This window comes from Macaca fascicularis, chromosome 13 (assembly GCF_037993035.2).
Source record: "Macaca fascicularis isolate 582-1 chromosome 13, T2T-MFA8v1.1".
Taxonomy (NCBI): Eukaryota; Metazoa; Chordata; class Mammalia; order Primates; family Cercopithecidae; genus Macaca; species Macaca fascicularis.
In genome coordinates, this window is record NC_088387.1 from 17,097,038 (window position 1) to 17,124,707 (window position 27,670).

The following is a 27,670-nucleotide window of genomic DNA, read 5'->3' on the forward strand; positions in this document are numbered from 1 at the left end:
ACACCATTCTCCAGCCTCAGTCTTCCCAGCAGCTGGGACTACAGGCACACACCGCCACGCCTGGCTAATTTTTTTGTGTGTATTTTTAGTAGAGACGGGGTTTCACCGTGTTAGCCCAGATGGTCTCAATCTCCTGACCTCGTGATCCGCCCACCTCGGCCTCCCAATGTGCTGGGATTACAGGCGTGAGTCACCACGCAGTGCCTCACAATATTATTTCTAAAGCCTTACATTTTAAGGACAGAGTAACAGACCCCAGGCATTGTGGATCAAAGCTGTATTAATCAATATTCTTGCAATTTAAATCTTAGTACAATTGGGAGACATACATACAACTAAAAATATGGAAAAGACACTCAGGGTATAATGAAATCTGCATAGTCAGAGAAGGCACTGGCAAGAAAAGGCTTGAACAGAGACTTGAAGAAACAGGAAATTTCCTAGCAAATAAAGACTGGCTGGGCATGGTGGGTCCTGAGGTCAGGAGTTCGAGACCAGTCTGGCCAATATGGTGAAACCCCATCTCTGCTAAAATTTTTTTTAAATAGTTAGCCGGGTGTGGTGGCGGGTGCCTGTAATCCCAGCAACTTGGGAGGCTGACACAGAAGAATTGCTTGAACCTAGGAGGCGGAGGTTGCAGTGGTTGAGATTGTGCCACTGCACTCCACCCTGGGTGACAGAGCAGGACTCCATCTAAAAAAAAAAAAAAAGGAAGAAAGAAAGAAAAGAAAGAAACAAAGAGGCTGGGCGCAGTGGCTCACGCCTGTAATCCCAGCACTTTGGGAGGTCGAGGCAGGTGGATCACGAGGTCAAGGAGATCGAGACCATCCTGGCTAACATGGTGAAACCCTGAATCTACTAAAAATATAAAAAATTAGCCAGGCACGGTGGCAGGCACCTGTAGTTCCAACTACTTGAGAGGCTGAGGCAGCAGAATGGCGTGAACCCAGGAGGCGGAGCTTGCAGTGAGCCAAGATTGCGCCTCTCCAAGCTTGGGCAACAGAGCAAGACTCTGTGAAATAAAATAAAAGAGAAGGGGAGGGGTGGGGAGGGGAGGGATGGGAAGGGTGGGGAAGGGTAGGGGAGGGATGGGAAGGGGTGGGGAAGGGTAGGGGAGGGATGGGAAGGGGTGGGGAAGGGGAGGGGAGGGATGGGAAGGGGTGGGGAAGGGGAGGGAAGGGGAGGGATGGGGAAGGGGAGGGGAGGGGTGGGGAAGGGAGGGAAGGGGAGGAACAAGACAGTAGTGGAATCAGCATATGCCAAAGGTACAAATATAACCAGTATGGTTGGAAAAGCACAGTGAGCTCATCATTGAAATCCAAAGAGGCTTACATGTAAATGCAAGGACAGCAGAAAAGGTGAGGCTGCAAGAGGCCAGGAGTCCCTTATGACTTAGTGACTTCATGATTCTGAGTCCAAGTGACTCAAACTAAGGTCACTGGAGAGACGTCACTGTGAAGCAGGAAAGAGAATAGGAGAGGAATCAGCACAGGTTTGATGCAATTTTGGAACTACTGAGTTTATGGTTCCTATGAGCACCCTGGATCCCTCAAATAACTTTTATGTAATCACCCAAATCTTTAGTCAAGCATATAATTAGGGTAAATTTTACATTATCCAAAACAAATATACGTGGCCCAGTGGTAATTCTCACTTCTCTTGAAGTTTCCACTGATTCCTTGAGACTGGAATTGTTCTATACTGATAAGAGCACTAAAGATTCAGCTTAATTCATCAAGCCAGTTAGGCTTAGTTTTTAGGCTGAATATAATTATACCATATTACTAGTATCAGGCAGCAGTTTATAAAATATTATCTCATTTTTATAGTCAGAAAAAAAATCGTCAAAAGGAAGAAAAAAGTTGCATATATTGAAATGGGGGAATTATTACTACAATGGGCAATTACTACTACAAAGATTAGAAGAAATAAAAAAATTGAGAGAAATGGATATGTGACATTAAGCAGTAGAAGAATACAGGTTTGTGCTGTATTAACACCATGGTTAAAAGTAAAAATGATTTCTGCATATGAACAAATATTATGAAGTCTGATTCTTGGAGGGGGAATAAATATTTCCCTTTCTTTTTGATATCTATTAATATTATTACTTAGGTGAATTTAACAAAGACTAATACAGAAAAAAGACTACAGGTCTTCCTCAAATATCTAAAAAAAATGCATTTAATCAGCAGCTATGTATTGAGTGCCTACTATGTTACAGAAACTGTCTTAAGTACTGGGGATGCATAAGTTAAAAAACAGAAAAATCTCTGCTCTTACACGGCTCCTATTCCAGTTAGGGAAAGACAGACAAAAATCTAAGTAAAGCATACACTTTGCTAGAGGATGATAAATGAAATAAAGAAAAATAAGGCAGGGAAAGCAGATAGGAAATGTGGAGGTGGCATGAGCAAGGGATGGGCACCTCTACCCTGTGTGTTTACCCGCTTAGGGGGGCACAAGGACAAGGGCAGAAAACTGAAAAGGTGGGGACTGAAAGGATAATCTATGCAGATGCTGAAATCATCCAGAATTCTGACAGGTCTAATGTTAGAGAATTATAGGCAGTCAGTAGCTAAACCATCAGGCACCAGGAGAGGTGGTGTTTCAGATATGAGCGCAACAAAGGCATGTGGTTAGCAGACAGTATGACAGCTGAGTGAGGTCAGAACTGTCAGCCGGGAGAAGGAGGATCTGGAAATTGATGTGAGGAATGTGGTAATCAACTATTCCATCTACAGATTCTAGGGTACAAGGTGAATCCATAAATGACAGAAAGTTCCCAGACATTCCCTCTGGGAAAAAGTTCAGTCAACGTAAAATTAGTCAAATATTTCTGTATTCTGACTAAAATCACGAATACATAAAGGAAGGCATGGCCCACCTTAACCAAGAATAGCAGTGGGCAAACCTTCCTAGGAAGCTGTGGAACAAGACACAGGTCATAACGAATTGAAAACTGTCACTGATTATCCCTCTTTCAGCTATGCTGACAAACACGTGATTCCTGTTCCTGCTCAGAGGCAATCCTTTTGAACCCAGTCATAGCCTCTGGTTACTCCGGCTGCACCCAGGCCCTGCGGGATCTGGCCCCACCTAGTCTCCAGCTTCATCTTGCTCCTGATGTCCTCCTCTGGCATGTTTCAGACACACCAAAGCTCCACTCACCACCAGCCCTTTGCAATGCCATTCCCTCTACCTGGATGCCCTTCCCATCCTTTGTCCCACACAAAGGTTCTTCCCCTCAAGGGGCTTATATTATAGTGAGGAGACAGAGTTAAACAAGAAAACAAACCGTGTAAGTGCTGTGAAAGAAAGAAGTAATGTGGTAAGAGTGTAACTGAGGTGGTAGTAGGGAGGAGATTTTCACAAAGGCCCAAATGCAACTCAATGGAGAAAGTAGAGTTTAAAAAAAAAACAAAAAACAAAAACAACAACAACAAAAAAAACAGTGCTGGAACAATTGGACACCCATATGCTAAAATGAGAAAAAAGAACCTCGATTCATATCTGGTACCACATATAAAAATTTATGCAAAATGGAGCGCTGACCTAAAAACTTCTAGAAGAAAAGGTATAAAATCTTTGTGACTTTGGGTTAAGCAAATACTTTTTAGCTACAACACAAGAAGCACAATCTATAAAAGAAAAAATGATGAACTGGACTTAAATAAAAAAATTCTGCTCTTCAAAAGATGTAGTTAAAGAGACTGAGCTGGGCACGGTGGCTCACAACTGTCATCCCAGCACTTTGGGAGGCCCAAACAGGTGGATGGCTTGAGTTCAGGAGTTCAAGACCAGCTGGGCAACATGGTGAAACCCCGTCTCTACAAAAAATTTAAAAAATTACCTAGGTGTGGTGACGCATACCTATAGTCCCAGCTATTCAAAAGACTGAGGCAAGGGGATCAGCCAAGTTGAGACAGTCGAGGCTACAGTGAGCCATGATCATGCCCCCCTGCCCTCACTTCAGCCTGGGAGATAGAGGGAGACCCTGTCTCAAAAGAAAAAAGGGACTGAAAAAACAAGAAAGACAAGATACAGACTGAGATAAAACAGCTGTAACTCATCTGTCTCATAAAGGACTTATACAATAAATATATATATGTATATATATTTTTAAACTTGTACAACTCAATATTTAGACACTAACCCAATTGAAAATTGGGAAAAGACGGAACACTTGACCAAGGATGTACAGATGGCCAATAAGCACATGACAGTCATTAGGGAAATGCAAACTAAAACCACAGTGAGATATCACTACATACCTATCAGAATGACTGACAAACAAACAAAAAAACCCCAAAAAACTGACAATATAAAGTACTGGCAAGGATGCAGAGCAACACACTCTCATTCATCACTAGTAGGAATACAAAATGGTACAAACAACTTGTAAACAGTATGACAGTTTCTTATTAAGTTAAACTCATACTTACTATACCACTCAGCAATCCTACTCCTAGACACTGACCAAAGTGAAATGAAAATTTACATTCAGCTGGGTGTGGTGGCTCATGCCTATAATCTCAGCACTTTGGGAGGCCAAGGCAGGTGCATCAACTGGAGGTCAGGAGTTCGAGACCAGCCTGGCCAACATGGTGAAACCCTGTCTCTACTAAAAACACATAAATCAGCCGGGCATGGTGGCCCACACCTCTAATCCCAGCTACTCGGGAGGCTGAGGCAGGAGAATCACTTGAACCCAGGAGGCGGAAGTTGCAGTGAGCTGAAATCATGCCACTGCACTCCAGCCTGGGCGACAGAGTGAGACTCCATCTCAAAAAAACAAAAAACACATTCACACAAAAACCTGTAAGTAAAGGTATACAGTATCCTCATTCATAATTGCCAAAAACTGGAAACAGCCCATATGCTCTTTAAATGGAGAAAGGATGAATAGACTAAATTGCGGCACATCAATATAATGGAATATGACTCAGTGATAAACATGCATGAATCTCAAAGGCATGGCATTGAGTGAAAGAAGCCAGTGCAAAGGCTATGAAAATTCCATACAACTGACACTGCGGAAGGCAAAACAATAGAGGCAGAAAACTGGTCAGTGGTTGTCAGAGGAGGGTGGGATAAGAGGTTGACTACCAACAGCACAAGGACATTTTTGGGGGTTATGGAACTAGCTTAAATAGCTGGTGGTTACACAACTGTATGCCTTCACCAAAACTCATTGAACCTTATACTAAAAAGGGTAAATTTACTGTACATAAATTGTACTTGAGGCCGGGCGCAGTGGCTCATGCCTATAATCCCAGCACTTTGGGAGGCCAAGACGGGCGGATCACCTGAGGTCAGGAGTTTGAGACCAGCCTGCCCAACATGGCAAAACTCTCTCTCTACTAAAAATACAAAAATTAGCCGGGCATGGTGGTGGGTGCCTGTAATCCCAGCTACTCAGGAGGCTGAGGCAGGAGAATCGCTTGAACCTGGGAAACGGAGGTTGAAGTGAGCCGAGATCGCACCACGGCACTCTAGTCTGAGCCACAAGAGTGAAACTCCATCTCAAAAAATAATAAATAAATAAATAAATTGTACTTGAATAACAAAGTTAATTCATAAAAGTATAACAATTTTCTGACTAAAAGGTAGGTAAATGGCAAAGTGTAGCTAAAATAATCAGAATATCTGAGGATAAACTAAATAATATCTGTATAATTTCATAATCAACAAAAAAGAAAATATATAGCAAAATACGAAAATACAAAGCAAAATTAAAATATTTTCTCCAACTGTTCAAATTATAATGCTGGCTTAGGTTCTTTGGTCCTCAGAGTTACATAGAAACTGTAAATTATAATTCTTTTCTATACAACAGAATTTCTGTTACTATATGACAAGCAGCCTATCTTCTACCAAAACAGAGAGCCCCTAGAAATTCTCTCAATGACCCATGTCACAAAGGAGAAGAGTTAACATGACATCAGTATAAATGTATGTTAAGAAGGCTGTTAGAATTAACTGTTTATAGTAGCAACAAATGCAAAATGCTGCATCATTAAGAACTGCCAAAGCCTGGAATGAGGTCTGGGGCAAGGAGGTACAAAGACAACATGGAGGAACAAGAGACATTTTGTGCAAGGATGTGTGAAAGTTGCATCTCATCCAAAAAACTGGAGATAACAGTACTCAGCTCATGGGCTGGGAGAATAAAATGTGATAACACAGGATGGGCGCGCTGTCTCACGCCTGCAATCCCAGCACTTTAGGAGACCAAACAGGGTGGATTACAAAGTCAAGAGATTGAGACTATCCTGGCCAACATGGTGAAACCCCGTCTCTACTAAAACTACAAAAATTAGCTGGGTGTGGTGGCACATGCCTGTAATCCCAGCTACTCAGGAGGCTGAGGCAGGAGAATCGTTTGAACCCAGGAGGCAGAGGTTGCAGTAAGCCGACGTTGCACCACCGCACTCCAGTCTGGCGACAAAGTGAGACTCTGTCTCAAAAAACAAAAAATAAAAAATAAAATGTGATAACACAAGGGAAGTACTTGCCATGGTGAATGCACTTCAGCATCTGGTAGCATTCAATTACCATAATGGACATAGTTATAGCCACAAAGTCCACAGAAAAATATATCTTAACTACTTTATTACCTGCAAAGATCTTCAGAGATTACTGGGCCACTAAAAGTTGAAAATAGCTAAAAAGTTCCCTTCTATTAAAAAAAAAAAAAATTGCACTAAAAATTTTAAAGCTATTTCTTTTTTTTTTTTTTTTTTTGAGATGGAGTCTCACTCTGTCACGCAAGCTGGAGTGCAGTGGCACGATGTCAGCTCACTGCAACCTCTGTCTCACAGGTTCAAGCGATTCTCCTGCCTCAGCCTCCCGAGTAGCTGGGACAACAGGCACGCACCACCACGACAGGCTAATTTTTGCATTTTTAGTAGAGACAGGGTGTCACCATGTTGGCCAGGCTGGTCTCGAACTCCTGACCCGAGGTGATCCACCCACCTCAGCCTCCCAAAGTGCTGGGATTACAGGCATGAGCCACTGCGCCCAGCAAAGCTACTTCTTTCAGGAATAGTAAAGAATTGAAAGGCTTCTCATGTTATTTTAAGGCTGAGCATATAAACAGTGTCAGACAGTGAATATTCTTCCTGTCTAAAATGTCTAGCCTGATTTTCTCCACTAACGTGCCCATCTCTTCTTTTACTATTTAGCTCAATATTGAGCTTTTGTAAAAAGCTTTATTTAAAGGTAGTATAAATCATAATCACACAAATAATTTGTATTTTCCAAAAATTCATATTAGTAAGCTGCTTGGAGTAAGAATACATCTCTAAGGTCCTGAGTAGGTTCTCGAATGCCTCATTTAACTTATAATGTACAGAGTATTTAGTCTTAGACTGTTTTCAAATCTAGTAGCAGACTAAGAAGAAAAAACATATGTTGCCCTATTGCTAGGATGGCTAACTATAGATCATGCATTCTCAATGCGGGCAGTACCTGTATTATCTCTCCCCCTAAAGAGAGGAGAAATTGGTTCTTGGGAGGACAAAAATAAATAAATAAATAAATGGTCTGTGGCCTTCAGCAAAGCTCAACCTTATCTGAAAAATGTATATTCTTTAGTACTGGATTCCTCCCATTAGGGAGAACTTAATTACTTGAATTAATTTAACAAAAATCAAATGTTATTAATTACATTTTATTTAAATTTAATTTTTCTCCTGAGGGGACAATAATGAAAAAAATGGTGAGAAACACTGTTCTAGACAAACCTTGAAAAAGGCAAAGTTTAGATTTAGTCTTTTCCCACCTTCCTTTTTGCAGCCCTCCCCTCCCCTGACTCCTCACCCAACTTGCCCTAAATCAAAACCACCTACCTGTGTTCACCCCTAGGGAAACTCTGACTTCCTTGATTCCCAGGATCTCCCTAGGCATTAGGAAAGTCACCCACTGACTAACCTGCCTGGAGGTATCTATACTTTTATAAGACGACAAAAGGACTTTCTATAAAGTAGATTTCATGCAGGGCAAATGGGAAAAAAAACTGAAGATTATGCTGGAGATGGGGAAAAGTTCAATGTCTGTTTCTGAAGCCGTGACTCATTCAGAGTGAGCAGAACTAGCTACTAATTTGTCAACGAGAACATTTCTCATCTATTCACATAGAATTACCTTAGTCAACTATTCCTCTTAAAGGTCCTTTATAACAAAAGCAGTTTTTCATTTTAATTTTCAAAAATCATTTGAGTTAGTTCTGGCCTAACTTAGAGCTCAAGGTAATGTTCCTGCCAAATAGTATATATGCAGCTAAGGGAAAATGTCACCATGCACAGCTTCTATTTGTCTATGAGAAAACTGGGATAGTTTTCTCATGGACACTCACTAAACATTAAAGGTATCCATCAATATACTCCCTACCTAATATTTCACAATTTGTGAACTCTTTCTATGCAACAGACACTCTAAGACAATAGGACTTTCTTGCTATCCCCATAAATACAGACCACACAGAGGGCAGGATAAACTTGACCTGATTCTTAAGGGAGGAACGTAAAGGAAATCAGAGAATAGCCACATTTCCACCTTATCTTTGATAAGCTCCTTGGTTATGTGAAGTTAGGCTGAAACTAGTATGAAGGAGCTGGGAACCCCATCCTACCTGGCACAGACCAGGCAGCCTATTTACTAAAAATAATACCAACAAAGTATAAGTGCTATATCCCAAGCTATTAAATCTTATTTGTTTTACGGTGTTTAACATTAGAATTTAACATTTTACTTTTGTCATTATGACTATGAGATACGTGATTCCTCCTCCATAATCCTTAAATCAGTAGTAGATACAAATCCTGAAAAATATTAAATTTTCTAAATAAAGCATTATCTAAATCAACCTTCCAGATGTAATCAGAAGAAAGTGTAAGAATTAAAGTTCTCATTACAAAAGCTTTGCGCATCAGGCATTTTATACTAGGAATGCCCAAAATCTAAAGCAGAGACAAATTACATTAATATGGTTGAAAACAAGGGTCCTGTACATATTCTTGAAGAGAGGGAATCTATCCTGCAGTAGATTATAAAAATTTAAGAGCATCCTTCTCCTTCTTTCCCACACACCAAAATATAATCAATCAATCAATCAATTAATCCAAACAGAGTCTGGGACGTTATAATGAAAATCAGTCTGGGAATATCTGAAAAGTATGAGACTATCAGTGTTACAGCCTAGGGAAGGTGGGGCTTCATTAGAACATACATGTAGATGAACAAACAGCTCCTGGCTGCCTGCAAGCATTTATAATTTATTCATTTAACATCCAGCAAGAGTAAAATTGTCCAAGATAACATACTTTCCATATAAAAAAAATCAACACCTGTCCTCAAAGATATATGAGTATGGCTATGGAGGATACAAAGAATAACACAGGTTGCTCTTCCTGAAGGCAGATCATTTAATTAAGGACGAAAAAATGCAGAGCTTACTTGATGCAAAAGGTTAACAACACAAAAACATAAATTAGGAGGTACTGCAAGGTAGCATATGACCAAATGCCAAATGAGAAGTAGTCTGGCTGTCAGGGGCTGGGGTTCTCTGGGAAAGCTTCAGAGGAAGTAGCATGGGAACTGAGTCTTTCATTATACTACAATGATTATAGGATCTCCAGATGAAGAGATGGGAATATCCGAAGGCGCGGAGATGGTAATTAACAAGACATGAAAGGAAAGAATTAAGAATCACAACTTCAAGACAGAAAGTAAAACAAATGAGAGAAGCCTCTTAGATACAAAAATTATCCTCACTGAAGAATAACTGAGAAGGAATGAGAAAAAAAGTTCAGAAGCATTGTAGCTAAAACAGAAAATGACAAATGTGGACAGGAATTGCAAAGATTTAGACACCACTTAAAAGGTAAGGATAACTGAAGAAGTGGAAAATTACAGCTGTTTCTCAAGAGAGGAAAAGGCAGCCAGTGGACTGTACTCAACACTGTTTCAAGATCCACTATCTCAGTCAGCAATAACTAATTATACAGTCAGGATCTCCTGAATCATAAAATGATGCAATTCCCTAATAAGGGGCATGGTGGAGATAATGGCAGGGACAATATGACACAGAGCAATCTCACAATCACTAGCTGTGGTTCCTTGAGCGAGACACTAAACTTACCTGAAGTGGTGTTTTTTTTTTTTTTTTTTTTTTTTTTTTTAAGAAAGAGTCTCGCTCTGTCGCCAGACTGCAGTGCAGTAGTACGATCTCGGCTTACCACAACCTCCACCTCCCAGGTTCAAGCGATCCTCCTGCCTCAGCCTCCTGAGTAGCTGGGACTACAGGTGCACGCAACCATGCCCAGCTAATTGCTGTATTTTTAGTAGAGACGGGGTTTCACCATGAGGTCACGAGGTCTTGATCTCTTGACCTCATGATCCGTCTGTTTGGGTCTCCCAAAGTGCTGGGATTACAGGTGTGAGCGACTGTGCCCAGCTACTTCCCTGAGTTGTAATATCCTCTTCTACTAATAAAAGGTCTGGGCTGGGCACGGTGGCTCATGCCTGTAACCCCAACACTTTGGGAGATTGAGACAGGTGGATCACCTGAGGTTGGGAGTTCAAGACCAGCTTGATCAACATGGAGAAACCCCGTGTCTACTAAAATTACAAAAAATTAGCCAGGTGTGGTGGCGCATGCCTGTAATCCCAGCTACTCGGGAGGCTGGGGTATGAGAATCGTTTGAACCAGGAGGTGGAGGTTGCAGTAAGCTGAGATCACGCTATTGAACTCCAGCCTGGGTGACAGAGCAACACTCCGTCTCCAAAAAAACGAGAGCGAGAAATGAAGAGAAATACTGTGTACATGATTTAGAAAATTCAACACAGTAAAGCTATCAATTCTCCCTAAATTGATATAAACATTTAATGTAATTCCTCTCAAAATCCCAGCAAAATTATTTGTAAATATAGATAAGATGATTCTAAAACTTACACAAAAAGGCACAGAACTAGAGTACCTAAAAATCTGGGGGAGAGGGGAATCAAGTGGGAGAAATCAGTCTACCTTATTTCAGATGTACACAGCTACAGGAATCAAGACTGTGTGCTAATGGAGAACCCAGAAACAGACTGAAATAGACCCACACAAATATGCTCAACTCACTTTTGACAAAAGTGCATCAACAATTCAGTAATTGAAAGCGAGTCTATTCAACAAATGGTGCTGGAGCAACTGGACATCCATAGGCCAAAAAATGGCCCTCAACTTAAGTCTGACACCTAACAGAAAAATTAACTCAAAATGGGTCATAACATAAATATGAAATATAAACTATAAAACTTTTAGGAAAAAAATACGAGAAAATCTTTGGGATCTAAGGTTAGGCAAAGAGTTCTTAAACTTGACACCAAAAGCACAGTCCATAAAAGGAAAAAATGACAAATTTCAACAACATTTAAAAATTTTGCTTTGCAAAATACCCTATTAGAAGATGAAAAGATAAACTACAGACTGAGAGAAAACATTTGCAGATGACATATCTGAGAAAGGACTGGAATTTAGTATGCCTGAAAAACTTTAAACCCAACAGAAAAAAAAAAAACTAGAAAATAGGCAACATGTTGGGAGGCTGAGATGGGACAATCACTTGAGCCCAGGAGTTTGAGACCAGCCAGGGCAACATGGTCACACCCCTGCCTCTACAAAAAATACAAAAATTAGCCGGGTGTGGTGGTGCACACCTATAGTCCTAGCTACTTGGGGTGGCTGAGGCAGGAGGATCGCTTGAGCCCAGGAGGTCGAGGCTGAGGTTGAAGTGAGCCATGTTGGCACCACAGCACTCTAGCCTGGGTGACAATGTGAGAAATGCAAGTTAAAATCACCATGAGGTGTCACCATACACCTATAAGAATGGCTAAATTAAAAATAGGGACAACACCAAATGCTGGTGAGGATGTGCAGAAACTGGACCTCTCCTACTCTTCTGGTGGGGATGGAAAATAATACAGCCATTCTGAGAAAGTTTGGCAGTTCCTTATAAAACTAAGCATGCAATTACCATATGACCCAACAATTGTATTCCTGGGCATCTATCCCAGAGAACTGAAGACTTATGCTTACATTATGAGTTACTGTACATGAATGTTTATAGCAGCTTTATTCCCAAGAGCCAAAAACTGAAAACAACCTAGATGTCCTTCAAACTGTGGCACAATCATACCATGGAATACGACGTCAGCAAACTACAGACACATGCAACAACCTGGATGAATCTCCAGAACTTTGCTGAGTAAAAAAAATCCAACCTCAAAAGGTTACTAACTGGGTGATTCCATTATATAAGTCTTGGAATGACAAAACTATAGGAACAAAAACGAATCACACTGATTGTCTGGGGTTAAGGAGGAGGCAGGGCAGGAAAGAAGTGAGTGTGGTTATAAAAAGGCACTATGGGATCCTCCTGGTCCTGGGAACATCCTTTATCTTCACCGTAGCAATCAATGACAATATCTTGGTTGTGACATCATACTATGGGTTTGCCAGATATTACTGTGGAAAGCTGGGTAAAGGGTTCTCTCTATACTGCATTATTTCTTACAACTGCATACGAATCTACAATTAATGCAAAATAAAGTTTAATTCGAAAATAAGTTAGTCTCAAAGCAAATTAAGTACAATTAAAAAGAAATCTAACATCAGCTAAATGAAGTGCTCCCTTCTGCTCAAGCGTGTCTGGATACGTACTCTACGAATCAAAGAGTTTATAAAACACATTTTCCTCACCAGGACCCCTCAATTCTCCCTCACTCACACATGCGCACAAACACAGCAACTGAGACAAGGGGGGTCCAAACAGAAAATTTGAGATTTTTAAAAATACGCGATAGAATGAAAAGAGACCTGGGCTGAATCGGGGAGAAAAATCTTTGTCCAGGTTCTATAAAACAAACCAACGGTGTCACTTTGGACGGATCCTCTAATCTCTCAGCCTACAATCTGAACTCTTTCTACAATTTAAACTTCTCATGTAGGAGGCTGCTTAGGAGAGTAGTTCTCAAACTTTTTGGTCTCCAGCCTCCAAAGAGCTTTTGTTTACATAGATTAAAACCACTAATGTTTACTATCAGAAATTAAAAGGGAGAATTTGTTTTTAAGAATACACAGACCGGAGCTTGCAGTGAGCTGAGATCCAGCCACTGCACTCCAGCCTGGGCGACAGAGCGAGACTCCGTCTCAAAAAAAAAAAGAATACACAGACATCGGCCCTCCAAACGGTGGTATCATTCCATATCATGTAGCCTTTGGAAAACTCGATGTACAGGTCCTTGGTACTATCATGAAAATAGTTGTAACGACACTTTGAAAACCGCTGGCTTACTAGTAAGCGAAATAAATATACAAAAGTAACTGGAAAGGTTCAAAACAATGAACAAACGCGTTCTTTTAGAGTACAAAAGAGTCAAGGCGGGAAAAAAAACGGTTCGGAGGAAAACTTGGACGACCACACCATTGGGTAAAACGCGAAAGCTTTTGAAAAGCCAGGGAAGCCGGGCTTTCTCCCGGGGGCAGGGAGGCTGGGAAGTGCTCACGGCTGTGAAAGATGACCGCTATTCAACCAGTCCGCACACCGCCCTCAACACCGTTACAGCCATGAGAGACCCACAATCACCGCTGTGGGTTTAACTTTTGGCAAAGACCGGGAAGTCGTTCAAGAAGAACTCCCCCACCGTCCCGACGCTGGCACCGCGCCCCGTGCCCCGCAAGCCGGGGTCCGGCCGCGCCCAGGCTCCTGTCCCGCCCCAGGCGCCCGGCCGCCGCGGAAGCCGGGAAGGACTGGGCGGGCGGGGCCCGAGGGGGCGCGGGTCACAATCCCGGGCCGGACCAGGGGGCCAGCGGGCCGGGGTCGCGGTCCGGGAAGTCCCGCGGGGGCCGAGGAGCTCGGGGCTGGGGCCCCGGCGTCGGCGGGACTCACCAGGTGCCGCGCCACCTCGGAGGAGGCCATGGTCGCGGGGAGGGGCGCGGTGAAGCGGCTGTATCAGCCCGGCCCCGAGCGGCTGGTCCCGACAACGGCGGCGGGAAGGCGGGAGCGCTGCAGTAACGGGCGGGGCGCGAGGCGAAGCGGCTCCGCCACAGGGAAGGGACAGGGGCGGGGCCGAGCTGGAGGCCTCCGGGGACGGTGGACGGGGGGCGGGGTCGGGGCGGACGCCCTGTGGTGCGCGCTGAGCGTTTTGAGTTCGCCAAACGAGCCCCTCGCGGGAGCTGCCCTCGACGACTGAGGACTGAGTGTCAGTGTTGGGGCGGGCTGAAGGAGAGCCGGGACTCCAGGAAGAGGGCGCGAAGAATGCAGGCGGGAACTGCGGAACAGTGATTGCGGCCCACGCGAGGCCGGAAGTGGGCGGGCCCTGAGGCAAGGCCGCCCTAGGTGGGTGTGGCTGATACAGCGGGGAGCGGAAGTGGGCGTGGCCTGTTGTCGTGGGCGCGGGGCGGGGATGCGGGGGGCGTGTCCCCCCGGGCGCGGCCCAGTGAGGCGGTGGCCGAGTTCTCCGGCCTGTGACGCCTAGGCTGGCAGCACGCTGAGCCCGCCAGACTCCGCCGTCGTCGGGAGACGGCCGCTGGGAGCCCGCCGCGATGGGACCGCGCTGAGCCGCCCGCTGGCGGGGGAGCAGCGCGGTCTAGGATGGAGGGGTCGGCAGAGTGGGGCCCCGAGGCGGTGCTGGGCCCCGAGGCGGTGCTGCGCTTCCTGGCGGAGCGCGGGGGCCGGGCCCTCCATGCCGAGCTGGTGCAGCACTTCAGGGGCGCACTGGGCGGCGAACCCGAGCAGCGCGCCCGCGCCCGCGCGCACTTCAAGGAGCTGGTGAACGCCGTGGCCACGGTGCGCGTCGATCCCGCCGACGGCGCCAAGTACGTGCACCTCAAGAAGAGGTTCTGTGAGGGGCCGTCCGAGCCCTCCGGGGACCCGCCGCGAATCCAGGTGACCGCCGAGCCCGAGGCCCCCGACTGCCCGGCCGGGCCCGGGGTGCGCGATCGGCTCCCCGACGCAGCGGCCCCGGAGGCGCTCCCTGGACAGGGCCGCGAGCTGGGCGAGGGAGAGCCCCACGCCGCCGCTCACGGGCCGCCCCTGAGCGCCGGGGCTCGCAGGAAGAACTCGCGGCGCGAAGTGCAGCCCCTGCCCCGGACTCCGGCCCCGGGACCCAGTGAGGACCTGGAACCCCCGCCCCATGGCTGCGAGGAGGCGGACAGGAGCAGCTCCCTTGGGGGGGCCACCGCACAGAGGCCGGCCCGCCAGAACTTCCGCGACCTGGTGATGGGCAGTTCCCCGCAGCTGAAGAGGAGCGTGTGTCCCGGAGGCAGCAGCCCGGGCAGCTCCTCCGGGGGAGGACGCGGCAGAGGCGGTGGCGACTCAGACAGCGCATCGGTGGCCTCGTCGTCCGCGGAGGAGGAGAGCAGCGGCGGAGGCTCAGTGACGCTAGACCCCCTGGAGCACGCCTGGATGCTCTCTGCCTCCGATGGCAAGTGGGACAGCCTGGAGGGCTTGCTCACCTGCGAGCCCGGCCTGCTGGTCAAGCGGGACTTCATTACCGGCTTCACTTGCCTGCATTGGGCCGCCAAGCACGGAAGGCAGGAGCTTCTGGCCATGCTAGTCAACTTCGCCAACAAACACCAGCTGCCGGTGAACATCAACGCCAGGACGAGCGGGGGTTACACCGCCCTGCACTTGGCGGCCATGCACGGGCACGTGGAGGTCGTGAAGCTGCTGGTAGGGGCCTACGACGCCGATGTGGACATCAGGGACTACAGTGGGAAAAAGGCCTCCCAGTACCTGAGTCAGAGCATCGCTGAGGAGATCAAGAACCTGGTGGGAGCCCTGGACGAGGGTGACGGGGAAAGCGCCGCGGGTAGCAGCGGTGGGCGCTGGAGGCTTTCAAAGGTGCTTCCCTCGCATCTCATCACCTACAAACTCTCACACGTCCTAGATGATGGAGGAGACCATCACTACCATCACCATCACCAACATCACCACTTGGCTGAGGGGTGGGTCGGAGGCAAAGCCAAGGATCCAGGGCGCAAAGCCTCTGGCAGCTCTAGTGGACGTATAAAACCCAGACTCAACAAAATCCGCTTCAGAACCCAGATTGTCCACACCACACCCTCTTTCAGGGACCCAGAACAGCCACTGGAGGGTGGCGGGGAGGAGGAAGTGGAGGAGGAACGGTCTGTTAAAGGCCACTCGTCTTCCTTCAGATTGAGACCAAAGTCCAATGTATTTGGGTAAAAATTATTTCTTTTAGAAAATGCTAAGGGTTATTTGTCTTAGGAAATTGAATACTAGGTGTTGTAAGGAAATGAGACCAGAAGGACAAGCTAAATTATGCATTCTTACTTGAGGGACTGGAATGGATGGGGCGGAGTTCCCTTCAGGTTAGCCTTCTGGGGAAAGTGGATTTCTTTTTAAGAGATTCATCATACCTTGACCTGTGCCTCTTTTCTGCCCTCCACTTCCCTGCCCTGGAGCCCATTTCTGGAGACTAGAAATGTATCTAAATTGGGGGAACAGAATGAATGAATGAGAGTTCCTTTGCTTTAACCATTCCTGGATGTCTGCAAAGTAAGGAATAGTGCACTTTTTATGTATCTGATTTTATAAGGGGTTACTCTTTCAAGAGCAACAAAAAAATGCAAATTGTAATGAAACTGGTAGTATTTCTGAGTGTGAAAACGACAGGCTGCCCCATTTTTTACTAATTGCATTTGCATTTTAAGGTACTACTGAAGGTCAGATCAAAGTTGAAATGCAAAAATACTAATTAGGTAATAATGTGAATAAATGGGAATCCTCTTGGTATTTTATGTGTATTGTAAGTAGCAGTTAAATTATTTTTGTAAAAGCAATTTCAGTTTTAATCACTGAACAAAAGAAACAGGCAACATTCACTTCTGTAGTATGGTTTCCAGCTATCTCTAACACCACTATTAAGGTACACCAGTGTTAAGGTACATTAATAACTACACAAAATTTTATTTAAAGAGGGCACTTAGCAGCCTATGATAGTTTTAAATAAAATGTTGCCTCTCCTTCGGATTCTCACTAACTTGTGTTACTATTCTAAAAGTTTGCATTTGCTGGGGTGTTTATTCTGAGGATCATATAACCATTGTTCTACTTGGCATAACCCTGTTTAATGGTGCTTAGAGCTGAATTACCTACAGAAACTGTTTCTGGTTTAAATAATTAGCACAAATTGGCTCATGAGCCCATGTTTCTGTGAAGTAATTATTAAACCAACGTAATGATCCTCACGTAAGGTACACTTTTTATTTTACTACATTGGTAGTCTCTATGACTTGTAGCAATGTTTTATAAATGTTTAAAATGCTAAACTTAATTTTCCAACCTTTTCTTGACAATTAGATACCTATCCTGTAGTTACTGAAAATCTGGGTAGTAAATCTACCCAGTTAAAATGGCACTTTATAAAAGGGAATAGAGAAGAGATGGGACTATTTCTATATTTAAATGCTGCTGGCTATTAAATTCCTTTGTATATAAATGAAAAATACCATTCATTAAAATTAAGGACTTAAGTGTGGTTCTTAATTACATTTCATTCGTTTATGTTAGAGTAAATGGCTTCATAATTACTTTAAAATTTAACCCACAAGCATATGAAATCTGTTTGTCATAAAATTGGAAACAATTTTTGAGAGGGACTAATTTAAACAAGTCCTTCTCCTTTAGTCTTTTGGGTCACGTAATTGCTGAAACCTAAGTACCTACAGACTACAGGATAAGGAAGTTCACAGCCTGCAGGGTGAATGAACCCATGTGTGAACTGCACAAAGCAATTCATAGAAAATGCACAGAAATTTGTAACACTTTTGTCACGTCTGTCTCTAGATGCTCATTGAATTTGTTTAAAGATGGATGAAAGGCCGGGCATAGTGGCTCACGCCTGTGATCCCAGCATTTTGGAAGGCCGAGGTAGGTGGATCACTTGAGGCCAGGAGTTTGAAACCAGCCTGGCCAACATGGTAAAAACGTGTCTCTTCTAAAAATACAAAAATTAGCTGGGTGTGGTGGTGCGTTCCTATAGTCCTAGCTACTTAGGAGGCTGAGGCATGAGAATCACTTAAACCTGAGAGGCGAAGGTTGCAGTGAGCCAAGATCATGCCACTGCACTCCAGCCTGGGCAGCGGAGACTCTGTCTCAAAAAAAAAAAAAAAAAAAGATGAATGAAAATATGAAATATCTAAACTATTATCCATTCGTTTGCCTTTTGTTGTGGGATTTTAGATATGAACTGTGTAAATTTGAGAAGCACTTATGCATACACGTGGGTGAAAAACCAATCTAATTTTGTATAAATAAAAATAGGCTCCTGGAAGGTGAGAAGTAGTCAGTTGTGCTAAATCTATACATATTGCCTGTATCTAGTGCGGAATAAGCGATGACGTCCCATTGAGGAATCTTAAATTTCATAGACATGTAAAGCTGAAATAACTCTAAAGAGTAGATGTTTCAGAACCATCAGAAGGTTCTGGTGAACAGTCAGTATTATCTCTTAAATGTATATGTTGGTCACTAATTGCACAAAATCTATAATTTGCTAGGGCTTTAGAGATTGAGTCAATATGTCATTTACTGTGGTTTTCCCCCAAAGGCTTTAACTTTTCTGATAAAATAATATTTTAAATTTTCAAAAACCCATTCCTGAGGGGAACTACTAGCATTTCTTTTCATGATGTGCTTGTTTGTGCAGTAAGTAGCATTTTTGGCTACTTAACTCTACATTCCTCTTATTTTTCAGTTTCCAGTCAAGATTATAAAAAGCAAGATTATAATTTGACATTCATAGAGTTGCGCCTACCTTTAATGGAAAAATGTATGTCAGATACTTAGATGTTTATTGATATGAGACCATGTGGTTAAAAAACCCAAGTATGTCCATGTGTTTCTTATAAGGTACACTTGAAACTAGTGAGTATTTGTCACATTTCACTTTCATGGTATGTAAAATGCAGTTCGCATATATAACTTGAATATCTGGTACTAGTTTTTTCATGCCTGAAATCTTGGAGTCTAGGTTGCCTTGTCTCTCCTTTTTTTAAATAAGTGAAATTTGGGAGATTGTAAAATCTGTAAAGTTTGTTTTGTCAAAATAAAATGTTCACAGTAGAATTTTTCTCTGAATTGTTTAAGTTTCTGTCGTCCTTTAGACTTTTTACATATACTGTGTTTTACAGTTCACAAAATGCTTTTTGAAGTTTCAATTTATTTGACCCTTTTCCTATCCCTTAAGATTGTGGGCCATATGTTCTTGACTTACAGATAAGAAAATAAAGGTTAATGGTTGTTCAGGGTCACACAGTAAAAAGCTGTAAGTAAGATCTTAAGAGTCAGTGCTTTCCCACAACGTTACCTTTTCTGCACGTTGAATTGCCACATTTTTAGCAAAACAGCTGTAGTTTGGCACCAGTGATGGAGGAATCAACTAGGAGAGAAGGTAATACCTCCACCACTACCTAAAAAAAAGCTGTATAGGTTTTGCACACACCATCCGCCATAAACCCTCCCTACCCAGGGCTGACTTCAAGACAGGTGTAGGAATACTGTTTTTCATTTTTCAACCTCTGTCAAGCATTGAGAGTTAATTTCCTCATCAAGGCTGCCTGTGATCTGTATTTTTAGCAAAATTCAACTCTGTTGAATGGCAAAGGGATGTGGTACTCCTTGGTGTAATCGCCCACTATTGCTCTCTCCAGGAGATCCCACTATTATGGCTGCTGGAGTTTTTGTTGTTTTATGACAACCCATAAAATATTTTTCAGGATAAGTGAAAGACTAGATAAGTAGTTTCTTTTTCTTGAATAACTTCTTTCCTTAGAAGTACGTGTCTGAAAAGTATTAACCAGTTGACTTAGAGATATTTTTGAAATTTTCCTAGTAAAAATTATTTTTATTTTGCTAAGTAAGTAGCATTATTTGGAGTTTCTTACATGATTAATTCCAGTAGTAAATACTTGGAATTTGCTGTAAACCAGCATTCCTTCAATGATGACCCAAGTCTTCATAAATCACTGAATATTAGAGGGTTGGAAGATGACTCTACAGGAACTTGTTTCTCAAGATAGGGAAGTCATATGGTTCACATAACTACCTGCTTTTTCCCTGAAGAGCACTATACTTTTTTTCTCGATCTCTTTAAATGTCAGTTTCACCTCAGTAAGTAGCTTTCCTATTCTGTTAACTAATAGCCTATTTTTCCACATCGATGCATTGGTAAGGAATGTGTGACAAATGTTCCCACCCTTGCACAGTACCTGGCAAAGTTGAAGGTACTCAGTAAGGGTCTTTTAATGGAAAACATTAAATATTTTATAATGTTACATAATATGGATGATTCAATAACATGCGTTCATGCTATGCAAATAAAGTTATTTTTTATGTAACATGGCTCTTAAATGCCAGCCTACCAGTTCATCTGCAGCTCAGCCAAAAGAACAGCAAGTTATTCCAATCCTGAAGATAAAATCAACTGTATTAGAATTGTACTTCATGAGCGACTTAACAGATTTTCAGGAGTAAATTTGCTTATAAGAAAGTTTTGCTGTACATGGTGGCTCATGCATGTAATCTCAGCACTTTGGGAGGCCGAGGTGGGAGCATCGCCTGAGGTCAGGAGTTCAAGACCAGCCTGGCCAACATGGCAAAACCCCGTCTCTACTAAAAATACAAAAATTAGCCGAGCATGGTGGTACATACCTGTAATCCCAGCTACTTGGGAGGCTGAGGCAGGAGAATCACTTGTACCAGGGAGGCAGAGGTTGCAGTGAGCCGAGATTGCGCCACTGCCCTCCAGCCTGGGGGTCATAGCGACTCTGTCTCAAAAAAAAAAAAAAAAAAAGTTTCCTTACAAGCTGACTCAGGTCCATGACCTGTAGGAGAATCTATTCTAACTGGCCTTAAATCGTCTAAGTACTGTCAGTTACACAAATGACTACTTATTCTGTGAAATCCCAAAGAGCAAATGAATAGGGAAATGAAGTTTAGTTTAGCATAGAGAACTTTCTAATAATCATTTTAAACATACCATGGACTGCCTTGTGAGATAGAACATTCAGCCTTTGGAGATAATGTGTCAGAGGTTGCATGAGCACCTGAAAATTTAAAATAGATCATTTTAAAGCACACTTGTGACTAGTTCTGTCTCAAGAAACACTGCTCTAAACCATATTCATTCTGACCAAAACTTTGGCCAAAAGCAGCCTGACTTAGGATAAAGTTAACCAGTACTTTGCCAGTGGTGTAAAGTATAATCATATAAGTTGTTGGTTTGTTGTTGTTGTTTTCTGTTTGAGATGGAGTCTTGCTCTGTTGCCAGGCTGGAGTGCAGTGGCGTGATCTTGGCTCACTGCAAACCTCTGCCTCCCGGAGTCAAGTGATTCCCCTGCCTCAGCCTCCCGAGTAGCTGGGACTACAGTTGCGCGCCACTATGCCCAGATAATTTTTTGTATTTTAATAGGGACAGGTTTCACCATGTTGGCCAGGATGGTCTCGATCTCCTGACCTCGTGATCTGCCTGCCTTGGCTTCCTAAAAGTGCTGGGATTACATGCGTAAGCCACTTTTTTTTTAACTCAACTTTACGCTATTCTGATCAAAGAACCTGGGGGCCCTCCATTAGAATAGTCTTCTGGGTCTCTAAGAAACTTTGAATACGTTCAGAAACGTAAATGAGCATTCGGGAGATTTGTCCAGAAATTTCTGATATTGATGTGGGATCTCTGAAATGTGCATTTAAGAGGCAATTATGGAGGGGGCAGTGGCCCACACCTGTAATCCCAGCACTTTGGGAGGCCAAGGCAGGCAAATCACAAGGTTAGGAGTTCGAGACCAGCCTTGCCAACATGGTGAAACCCTGTCTCTACTAAAAATACAAAATATTAGCTAGGCATAGTGGTGGGCACGTGTAATCCCAGCTACTTGGGAGGCTGAGGCAGGAGAATGGCTTGAACCCAGGAGGCAGAGGTTGCAGTGAGCTGAGATCGTGCCACTGCACTCCAGCCTGGTCAACAGAGTGAGACTCCGTCTCAAAAAATAAATAGATAAACAAATAAATAGGGAATTATTTGGTTGTAGTCAGTTCAGTACTATTGAGCAAAGAATCACCTTTGGCTTAGTCAGGTTTAGAATCACCTAAGTGCTGACTTGGCAGCAAGACTAAGATGGCTAAGGACTTTCAGGAAGCTTACTGTATATACCCGATGAGGTTTCAAGTACTTTATAAAAAGCAAGCTGTTTAGCCCTCATAATACCCCTTCCCTGATTCTAGTAGCCTCACTTCTATTGATGGAGAACTGAAGTACAAAAACCCAAGTAACTGCTACTTGCCCAAGATCACAAAGCTAGTTCTTAGCAGTTCAGCTTTGCGCTCAGGCAGATTGGCTCTAAGGTTTGTGGGAAACGCTAGTGGTATAGGAAATACCACTTCTTTGGGAACATAGGAGACAGTCAAATGGCCTGAAGTTTATGGGGCTAGCACCTAATGAAGTACAAATGATACAGGAAATTCATACTATTGCAGAAGAGAGCCAACTAAGAACCAGAAACAAGCACTAATGATTGAGACAGATAATGACTTTAACACTCTGTTATTACTGCACAGCAGTAGGGTTAGAACTGGATTTTTAGGAGTTTGCATTTTCTGGTGTCACCTAGGATCAGGAAAGAATATTTGGGTCAGGAAAGAATATTTCTTTAGCTCAGAATGGTGGAGCCGCTAAAATATTTGAGGTGTAGTTATACTTCTTTCTTTAGGCTCACCTCCCCTCTGTTCAGCCCCCTTTCACTTATCTGAGTACTTAAGCATTAACGGAAGAGCTTAACCCACTTCCACATAATCATGAGATTAAAGGCCAGTGTAGAAGAAAACCAGCAACACGGCATCTGGTTTCTGTTCTATACATTTATAAATTTGCAGCCCACTAAAAGAATTTTGATAGTTCATTTTGAGACCGGGCGCGGTGGCTCATGCCTGTCATCCCAGCACTTTGGGAGGCTGAGATGGGCAGATCACCTGAGGTCAGGAGTTTGAGACCAGCTGGCCAACATGGTAAAACCCTGTCTCTACTGAAACTACAAAAATTAGCCGGGTGTGGTGGCACATGCCTGTAATCCCAGCTACTCGGGAGGCTGAGGCAGGAGAATCACTTGAACCCGGGAGGCAGAGCTTGCAGTGAGCCGAGATGATGCCATTGCACTCCAGCCTGGGCATGATGAAACTCTGTCTCAAAAAAGAAAAAAAAAAAAAAAGTTCATTTTGGCACAGGCAGGAGTGTTATGTTTGTTCTATCGGAATCTATTACAAAGGGTATTTTCCCTGCGTGTAAATCCCTGGTGGCCTCTTCCTTGAGCCCATACCCACACCCAGCCACTCGTCATTGTCCTCGTCTGTGGCCCTGCATGTCCCTCTCCGGTGCACCACCAGTTTTCTTGTCCACTGTGCAACTGCTCTCCAGAGTGGATGTCTCAGCCACATGGCCATCCTGAGCAGGCTTGTACTAGGGGGCTGTTTATGGGTTAATAGAATGAATGGCTCTTCTTGCCAGCTGGCCTCCTGCGGTCCGGACTCTGCCCCACAGTTCTTGGATCTCTAAGAGGGTGACCTATCTGGAGCTTCCCCTAACCAAAACCCAGAGTGACTCTCATGGACGGCTGTGGGCAGGCAACTCCAGTTTCTGTGTGGTCAGATGGAATTTGCCTAAAAGCTATCCCACCCTGATTATTCTTCCCAATGTCTGACACCTTGAAATGGCACATGGCTTAAGGTGTACACCCAGGTGGGTGCTGTGAGAGAATTCTGTCCAGGAAAGAGAATGCTCTGGTCCATAATCAACTTCTAGAAAACCATGATGCCTTTATCAAGAAGGTGGATACCCTCATGGAAGCAAAGTCAGTCTCCTAAAAGAACTCCAAAAACAAGGTTGGTAGGTTTGGGGTGGGGAGAGGAAAGGAGAAGGGAGAGGACCCAGGAGAGTCTAGGATGGGGTCTGGACAGCCAAGAGGTGCTCATGGGAGTCTTTGGCAAACCACAGGGGTCTTCCCCTATGTCGTCTTTGTGCCCATTTAATTTTAAAACAATGTGATGGGTGCCTTCTGTGCACTGCACAGCTCGGGAAGGAGCTGGGTCTGCTGTTGACTCAGAGCTTTGCAAGCCCACTTCTTCAAAAGAGGCCAACGGAGCATGGAGGGTGGCCTGAGGCTAAGACAAAAATAAACACCAAAGTTCAGCCCATCTTACAAAATTGTTTTGAGATAACCTTCACTCAGGTGGTGCTCCAGGGAGGGGTAGCAGGAGGCAAGCACAGTGGAGCAGGTAGGGACCATCTGGAAGAGTACTTTGAAAGCTAGCCTGAGAAATTCATTCAGAAAGAGGCTCTGGGAAGCTTTTTGAGCAGGAAGGTAACATGATGCATATTATATTTTAAGAAATTCATCTAGAAGAATCAACTGCTTTTACTTTTCTGACCATTATTGTGAACCATGACACATGCTTTCAACGGAACTTGCCCATCTCACAAACATGATTTCACTCCTAGACTGTTCTTCAGGTTTCCATCTACAGCCATCTGTGAATTGTCTGGGGAATGTTGCTGGAGGTCTGCTCTGCTTTTTCTTTCCTTGTACAAAGGTAATGAATAGTCTAGATATCTGAGAATCTTGTGATTGTGGTCTGATCATACCAAGTGCTGCTAAAAATGTGGTGCAACGAGAATTCTCATACGCAGAAAGGGTGTAATTAGTGCCACCATGGAGAGTAATGTGGAAAAACTACTTGGAAACGCAGTTGAAGACACACATACCCTTTAACTCAACTATTTCACTTCTCATCACATATGCTGCACCAGTGGTGCCCTTGGGACCAGCAGCATCCTCTTCTTAGACATGCAGAATCCAGCCAGGCGTGGTGGCTCACGCCTGTAATCCCAGCACTTCGGGAGGCCAAGGCGGGCAGATCACCTGAGGTCAGGAGTTCGAGACCAGCCTTGCCAACCTGGTGAAACCCCTTCTCTACTAAAGATACAAAAATTAGCCTGGAGTGGTGGTGGGTGCCTGTAATCCCAGCTACTTGGGAGGCTGAGGCAGGAGAATTGCCTGAACTCAGGAGGCAGAGCTTGTAGTGAGTGGAGATGGCACCACTGCACTTCAGCTCTGGTGACACGAAAAAAAAAGGGGGAAGGGAAGGGGAGGGGAGGGGAGGGGAGGGAGGGGGGGAAGGGGAGGGGAGGGGAGGGAGGGGGGGAAGGGGAGGGAAGGGGAAGGGGAAGGGGAAGGCAAGGCAGAATCTCAGGCCCCTCCCAGTCCTACTAAATTGGAATCTGCATTTTAGACCCTGGGAACTCCCAGGCACTGGCCTGGAGATCTCAAATATGTGTGCATATGTCTTTGTTGCAGCATTGTTTGTAATAACAGTGGAAAGGGGAACAACCCGAATAGCCAACATTTGGAGAACAGATAAACTGTGATGCTGTCATACAATGACATGCATAAAACAGTTAAAAATAAATGAAGTAGGCCGGGCGCAGTGGCTCATGCCTGTAATCCCAGCACTTTGGGAGGCCGAGGCAGGTGGATCGTGAGGTCAGGAGATCAAGACCACCCTGACTAAGATGGTGAAACCCCGTCTCTACTAAAAATACAAAAAAAAAAAAATTAGCTGGGCATGGTGGCACGTGCCTGTAGTTCCAGCTACTCGGAAGGTTGAGGAAGGAGAATCGCTCGAACTCAGGAGGTAGAGGTTGCAGTGAGCCGAGATCGTGCCACTGCACTCCAGCCTGGGCAACAGAGCAAGTTGTTGCTCAAATAAAATAAAATAAAAATACACATAAATGAAGTAGAGCCATATATGCCAGCATGGGCTGCATCCAAAATCATAACACGAAGGGAAAGAAAAGCAAATTGCAGACTGAAATGTAGGGTAGGATACACTGTATACAAAATGTAAAAACAAAACAATATTCTGTTTTATCTGGGGATATGAGCACGCTTAGTCAGAGTATTGACCACAAAGACCAAATTAAAGACATGGTTACCTCCGGGAGAAGGGGAGTGAAGTGGAAAACTGAACTAGATCTGCAGTGTTCCCTTTAAGAAAAAAATTAGAATGAAACATAGCAAGATGTTTAAATATGATAAACCTAGGGTATATATTTGTCTACTACATTTTTCTGTGTTAGAAATATGGTATAAGGGGAAAAAAGAATTAAAATGACAGGTGGACCTTGGTCTCCCTTGCCATAACCTTCCTGTTCTTCCTTATTTTGTTGTTTCTTGAACTCATTGACAGTAACATCTAGATGATAACATCCAAATGCCCCTGAGAAGGGCCAGGTGCAGTGGCTCACACCTGTAATCTCTGCACTTTGAGAGGTCGAGGTGGGTGGATCATTTGAGGTCTGGAGTTAGAGACCAGCCTGACAGACATGGTGAAACCCCGTATCTTCTAAAAATACAAAAAATTAGCCATGTGCCTATAGTCCCAGCTACTCCGGAGGCTAAGGCATGAGAATCGCTTGAACCCAGGTGGCGGAGGTTGCAGTGAGCGGAGATTGTGCCACTGAACTCCAGCCTGGATGACAAAGTGAGACACTGTCTCAATAAATAAGTAAGTAAATAATTAATTAATTAAATTCCCATTATTCCCAGTATGGCCACATTCAGTTTATACGAATTTAAGCCTCCATCATTTATATCCTCATTTATGTTCTAATACTTTCTCAGGTGGATACATTTTTTTCTGCTAACCTTGTCCTCTTTTTCTCAAAGTTCTCTGCTTGCCTATATATATTCCAAGCCATCCAGATTGTGCTTTAAGGCACTTCGCCAATAAGACGACATGGTAGTTTTTCAAAGCACATCCCAGGTAGCGTGTTTATCCACTTTAATAGAGTAGATTTTTTTTTAACCTCACCAAAAAATACTTAAGTGAGTGAGAGTTATTTTTCTCTTCCCTTTTGAGGAATTTCGGGCTCTTGGCAGGCAGGTTGGTAATCATTTAAAATGTCTAACTAGGCTGGGTGCAGTGGCTTACGCCTGTAATCCCAGCTCTTTGGGAGGCTGAAGTGGGTGGATCACCTGAGTTCAGGAGTTTGAGACCAGCTGACCAATATGGTGAAAACTTGTCTCTACTAAAATTACAAAATTTGCTGGGTTTAGTGGCGGATGCCTGTAGTCCCAGCTACTCAGCAAGCTGAGGCAGGAGAATCGCTTGAACCCGGGAGGCAGAGGTTGCAGTGAGCCGAGATCCTGCCACTGCACTCCAGCCTGGGCGACAGAGCAAGACTCTGCCTCATAAATAGATAAATAAAATGTTTAACATTTAAATACTGAAGGGCTGCCAGCAAGTACAAATGTCACTTGGCCTAAAGATACATATATATATACACATATATTTTTTTCATTTTCCTGGGCCTCATTTTCACAAGCTTGAAAAATGGTAAATCTCCACCTTAATATAACAATTAACTTACAAATATTTACTAAGTTGAGAATTGATTTTTAAATCTCAACACCATGCTGTACTAATTTGAATAGTAAGTATGAAAATGTGTGTCTGAGGTCAGGCACAGTGGCTCACACCTGTAATCCCAGCACTTTGGGAGGCCGAGGCAGGTGGATCATGAGGTCAGGAGTTCGAGACCAGTCTGG

General features: G+C 43.9%; 2 protein-coding genes across 15 annotated transcripts in view; one reads left to right on the plus strand and one right to left on the minus strand.

The window, feature by feature from the left end:
* The window catches only part of SEPTIN10 (septin 10), a 70,034-nt gene extending 55,998 nt beyond the window's left edge, over positions 1–14,036 (minus strand). For 7 of the 14 annotated variants that reach the window (XM_015433379.4, XM_015433376.4, XM_005575244.5 and 4 more), the window contains exon 1: positions 13,938–14,036. In XM_015433379.4, coding sequence (XP_015288865.1) covers positions 13,938–13,967 — 30 coding nt within the window. In that variant the 5' untranslated portion in view covers positions 13,968–14,036. Of the gene's footprint in view, positions 1–1,332; positions 1,453–11,128; positions 11,245–13,937 lie in introns of those variants that run through there. The other 7 variants (XM_074011243.1, XM_005575239.5, XM_065526793.2 and 4 more) reach the window with 2 other exon arrangements.
* Positions 14,037–14,549: 513 nt separating this feature from the next.
* Positions 14,550–19,142, plus strand: SOWAHC (sosondowah ankyrin repeat domain family member C). Its single transcript, XM_005575237.4, has one exon. It carries the CDS (start codon positions 14,643–14,645, stop codon positions 16,236–16,238), a length of 1,596 nt encoding a protein of 531 aa, XP_005575294.2. The 5' UTR covers positions 14,550–14,642; the 3' UTR covers positions 16,239–19,142.
* The last annotated feature ends 8,528 nt before the right edge of the window (positions 19,143–27,670 follow it).

What these genes read in the sequence shown, in the direction of transcription:
- SOWAHC (XM_005575237.4), top strand. Translation starts at nt 14,643, where the DNA reads ATGGAGGGGTCGGCAGAGTGGGGCCCCGAGGCGGTGCTGGGCCCCGAG.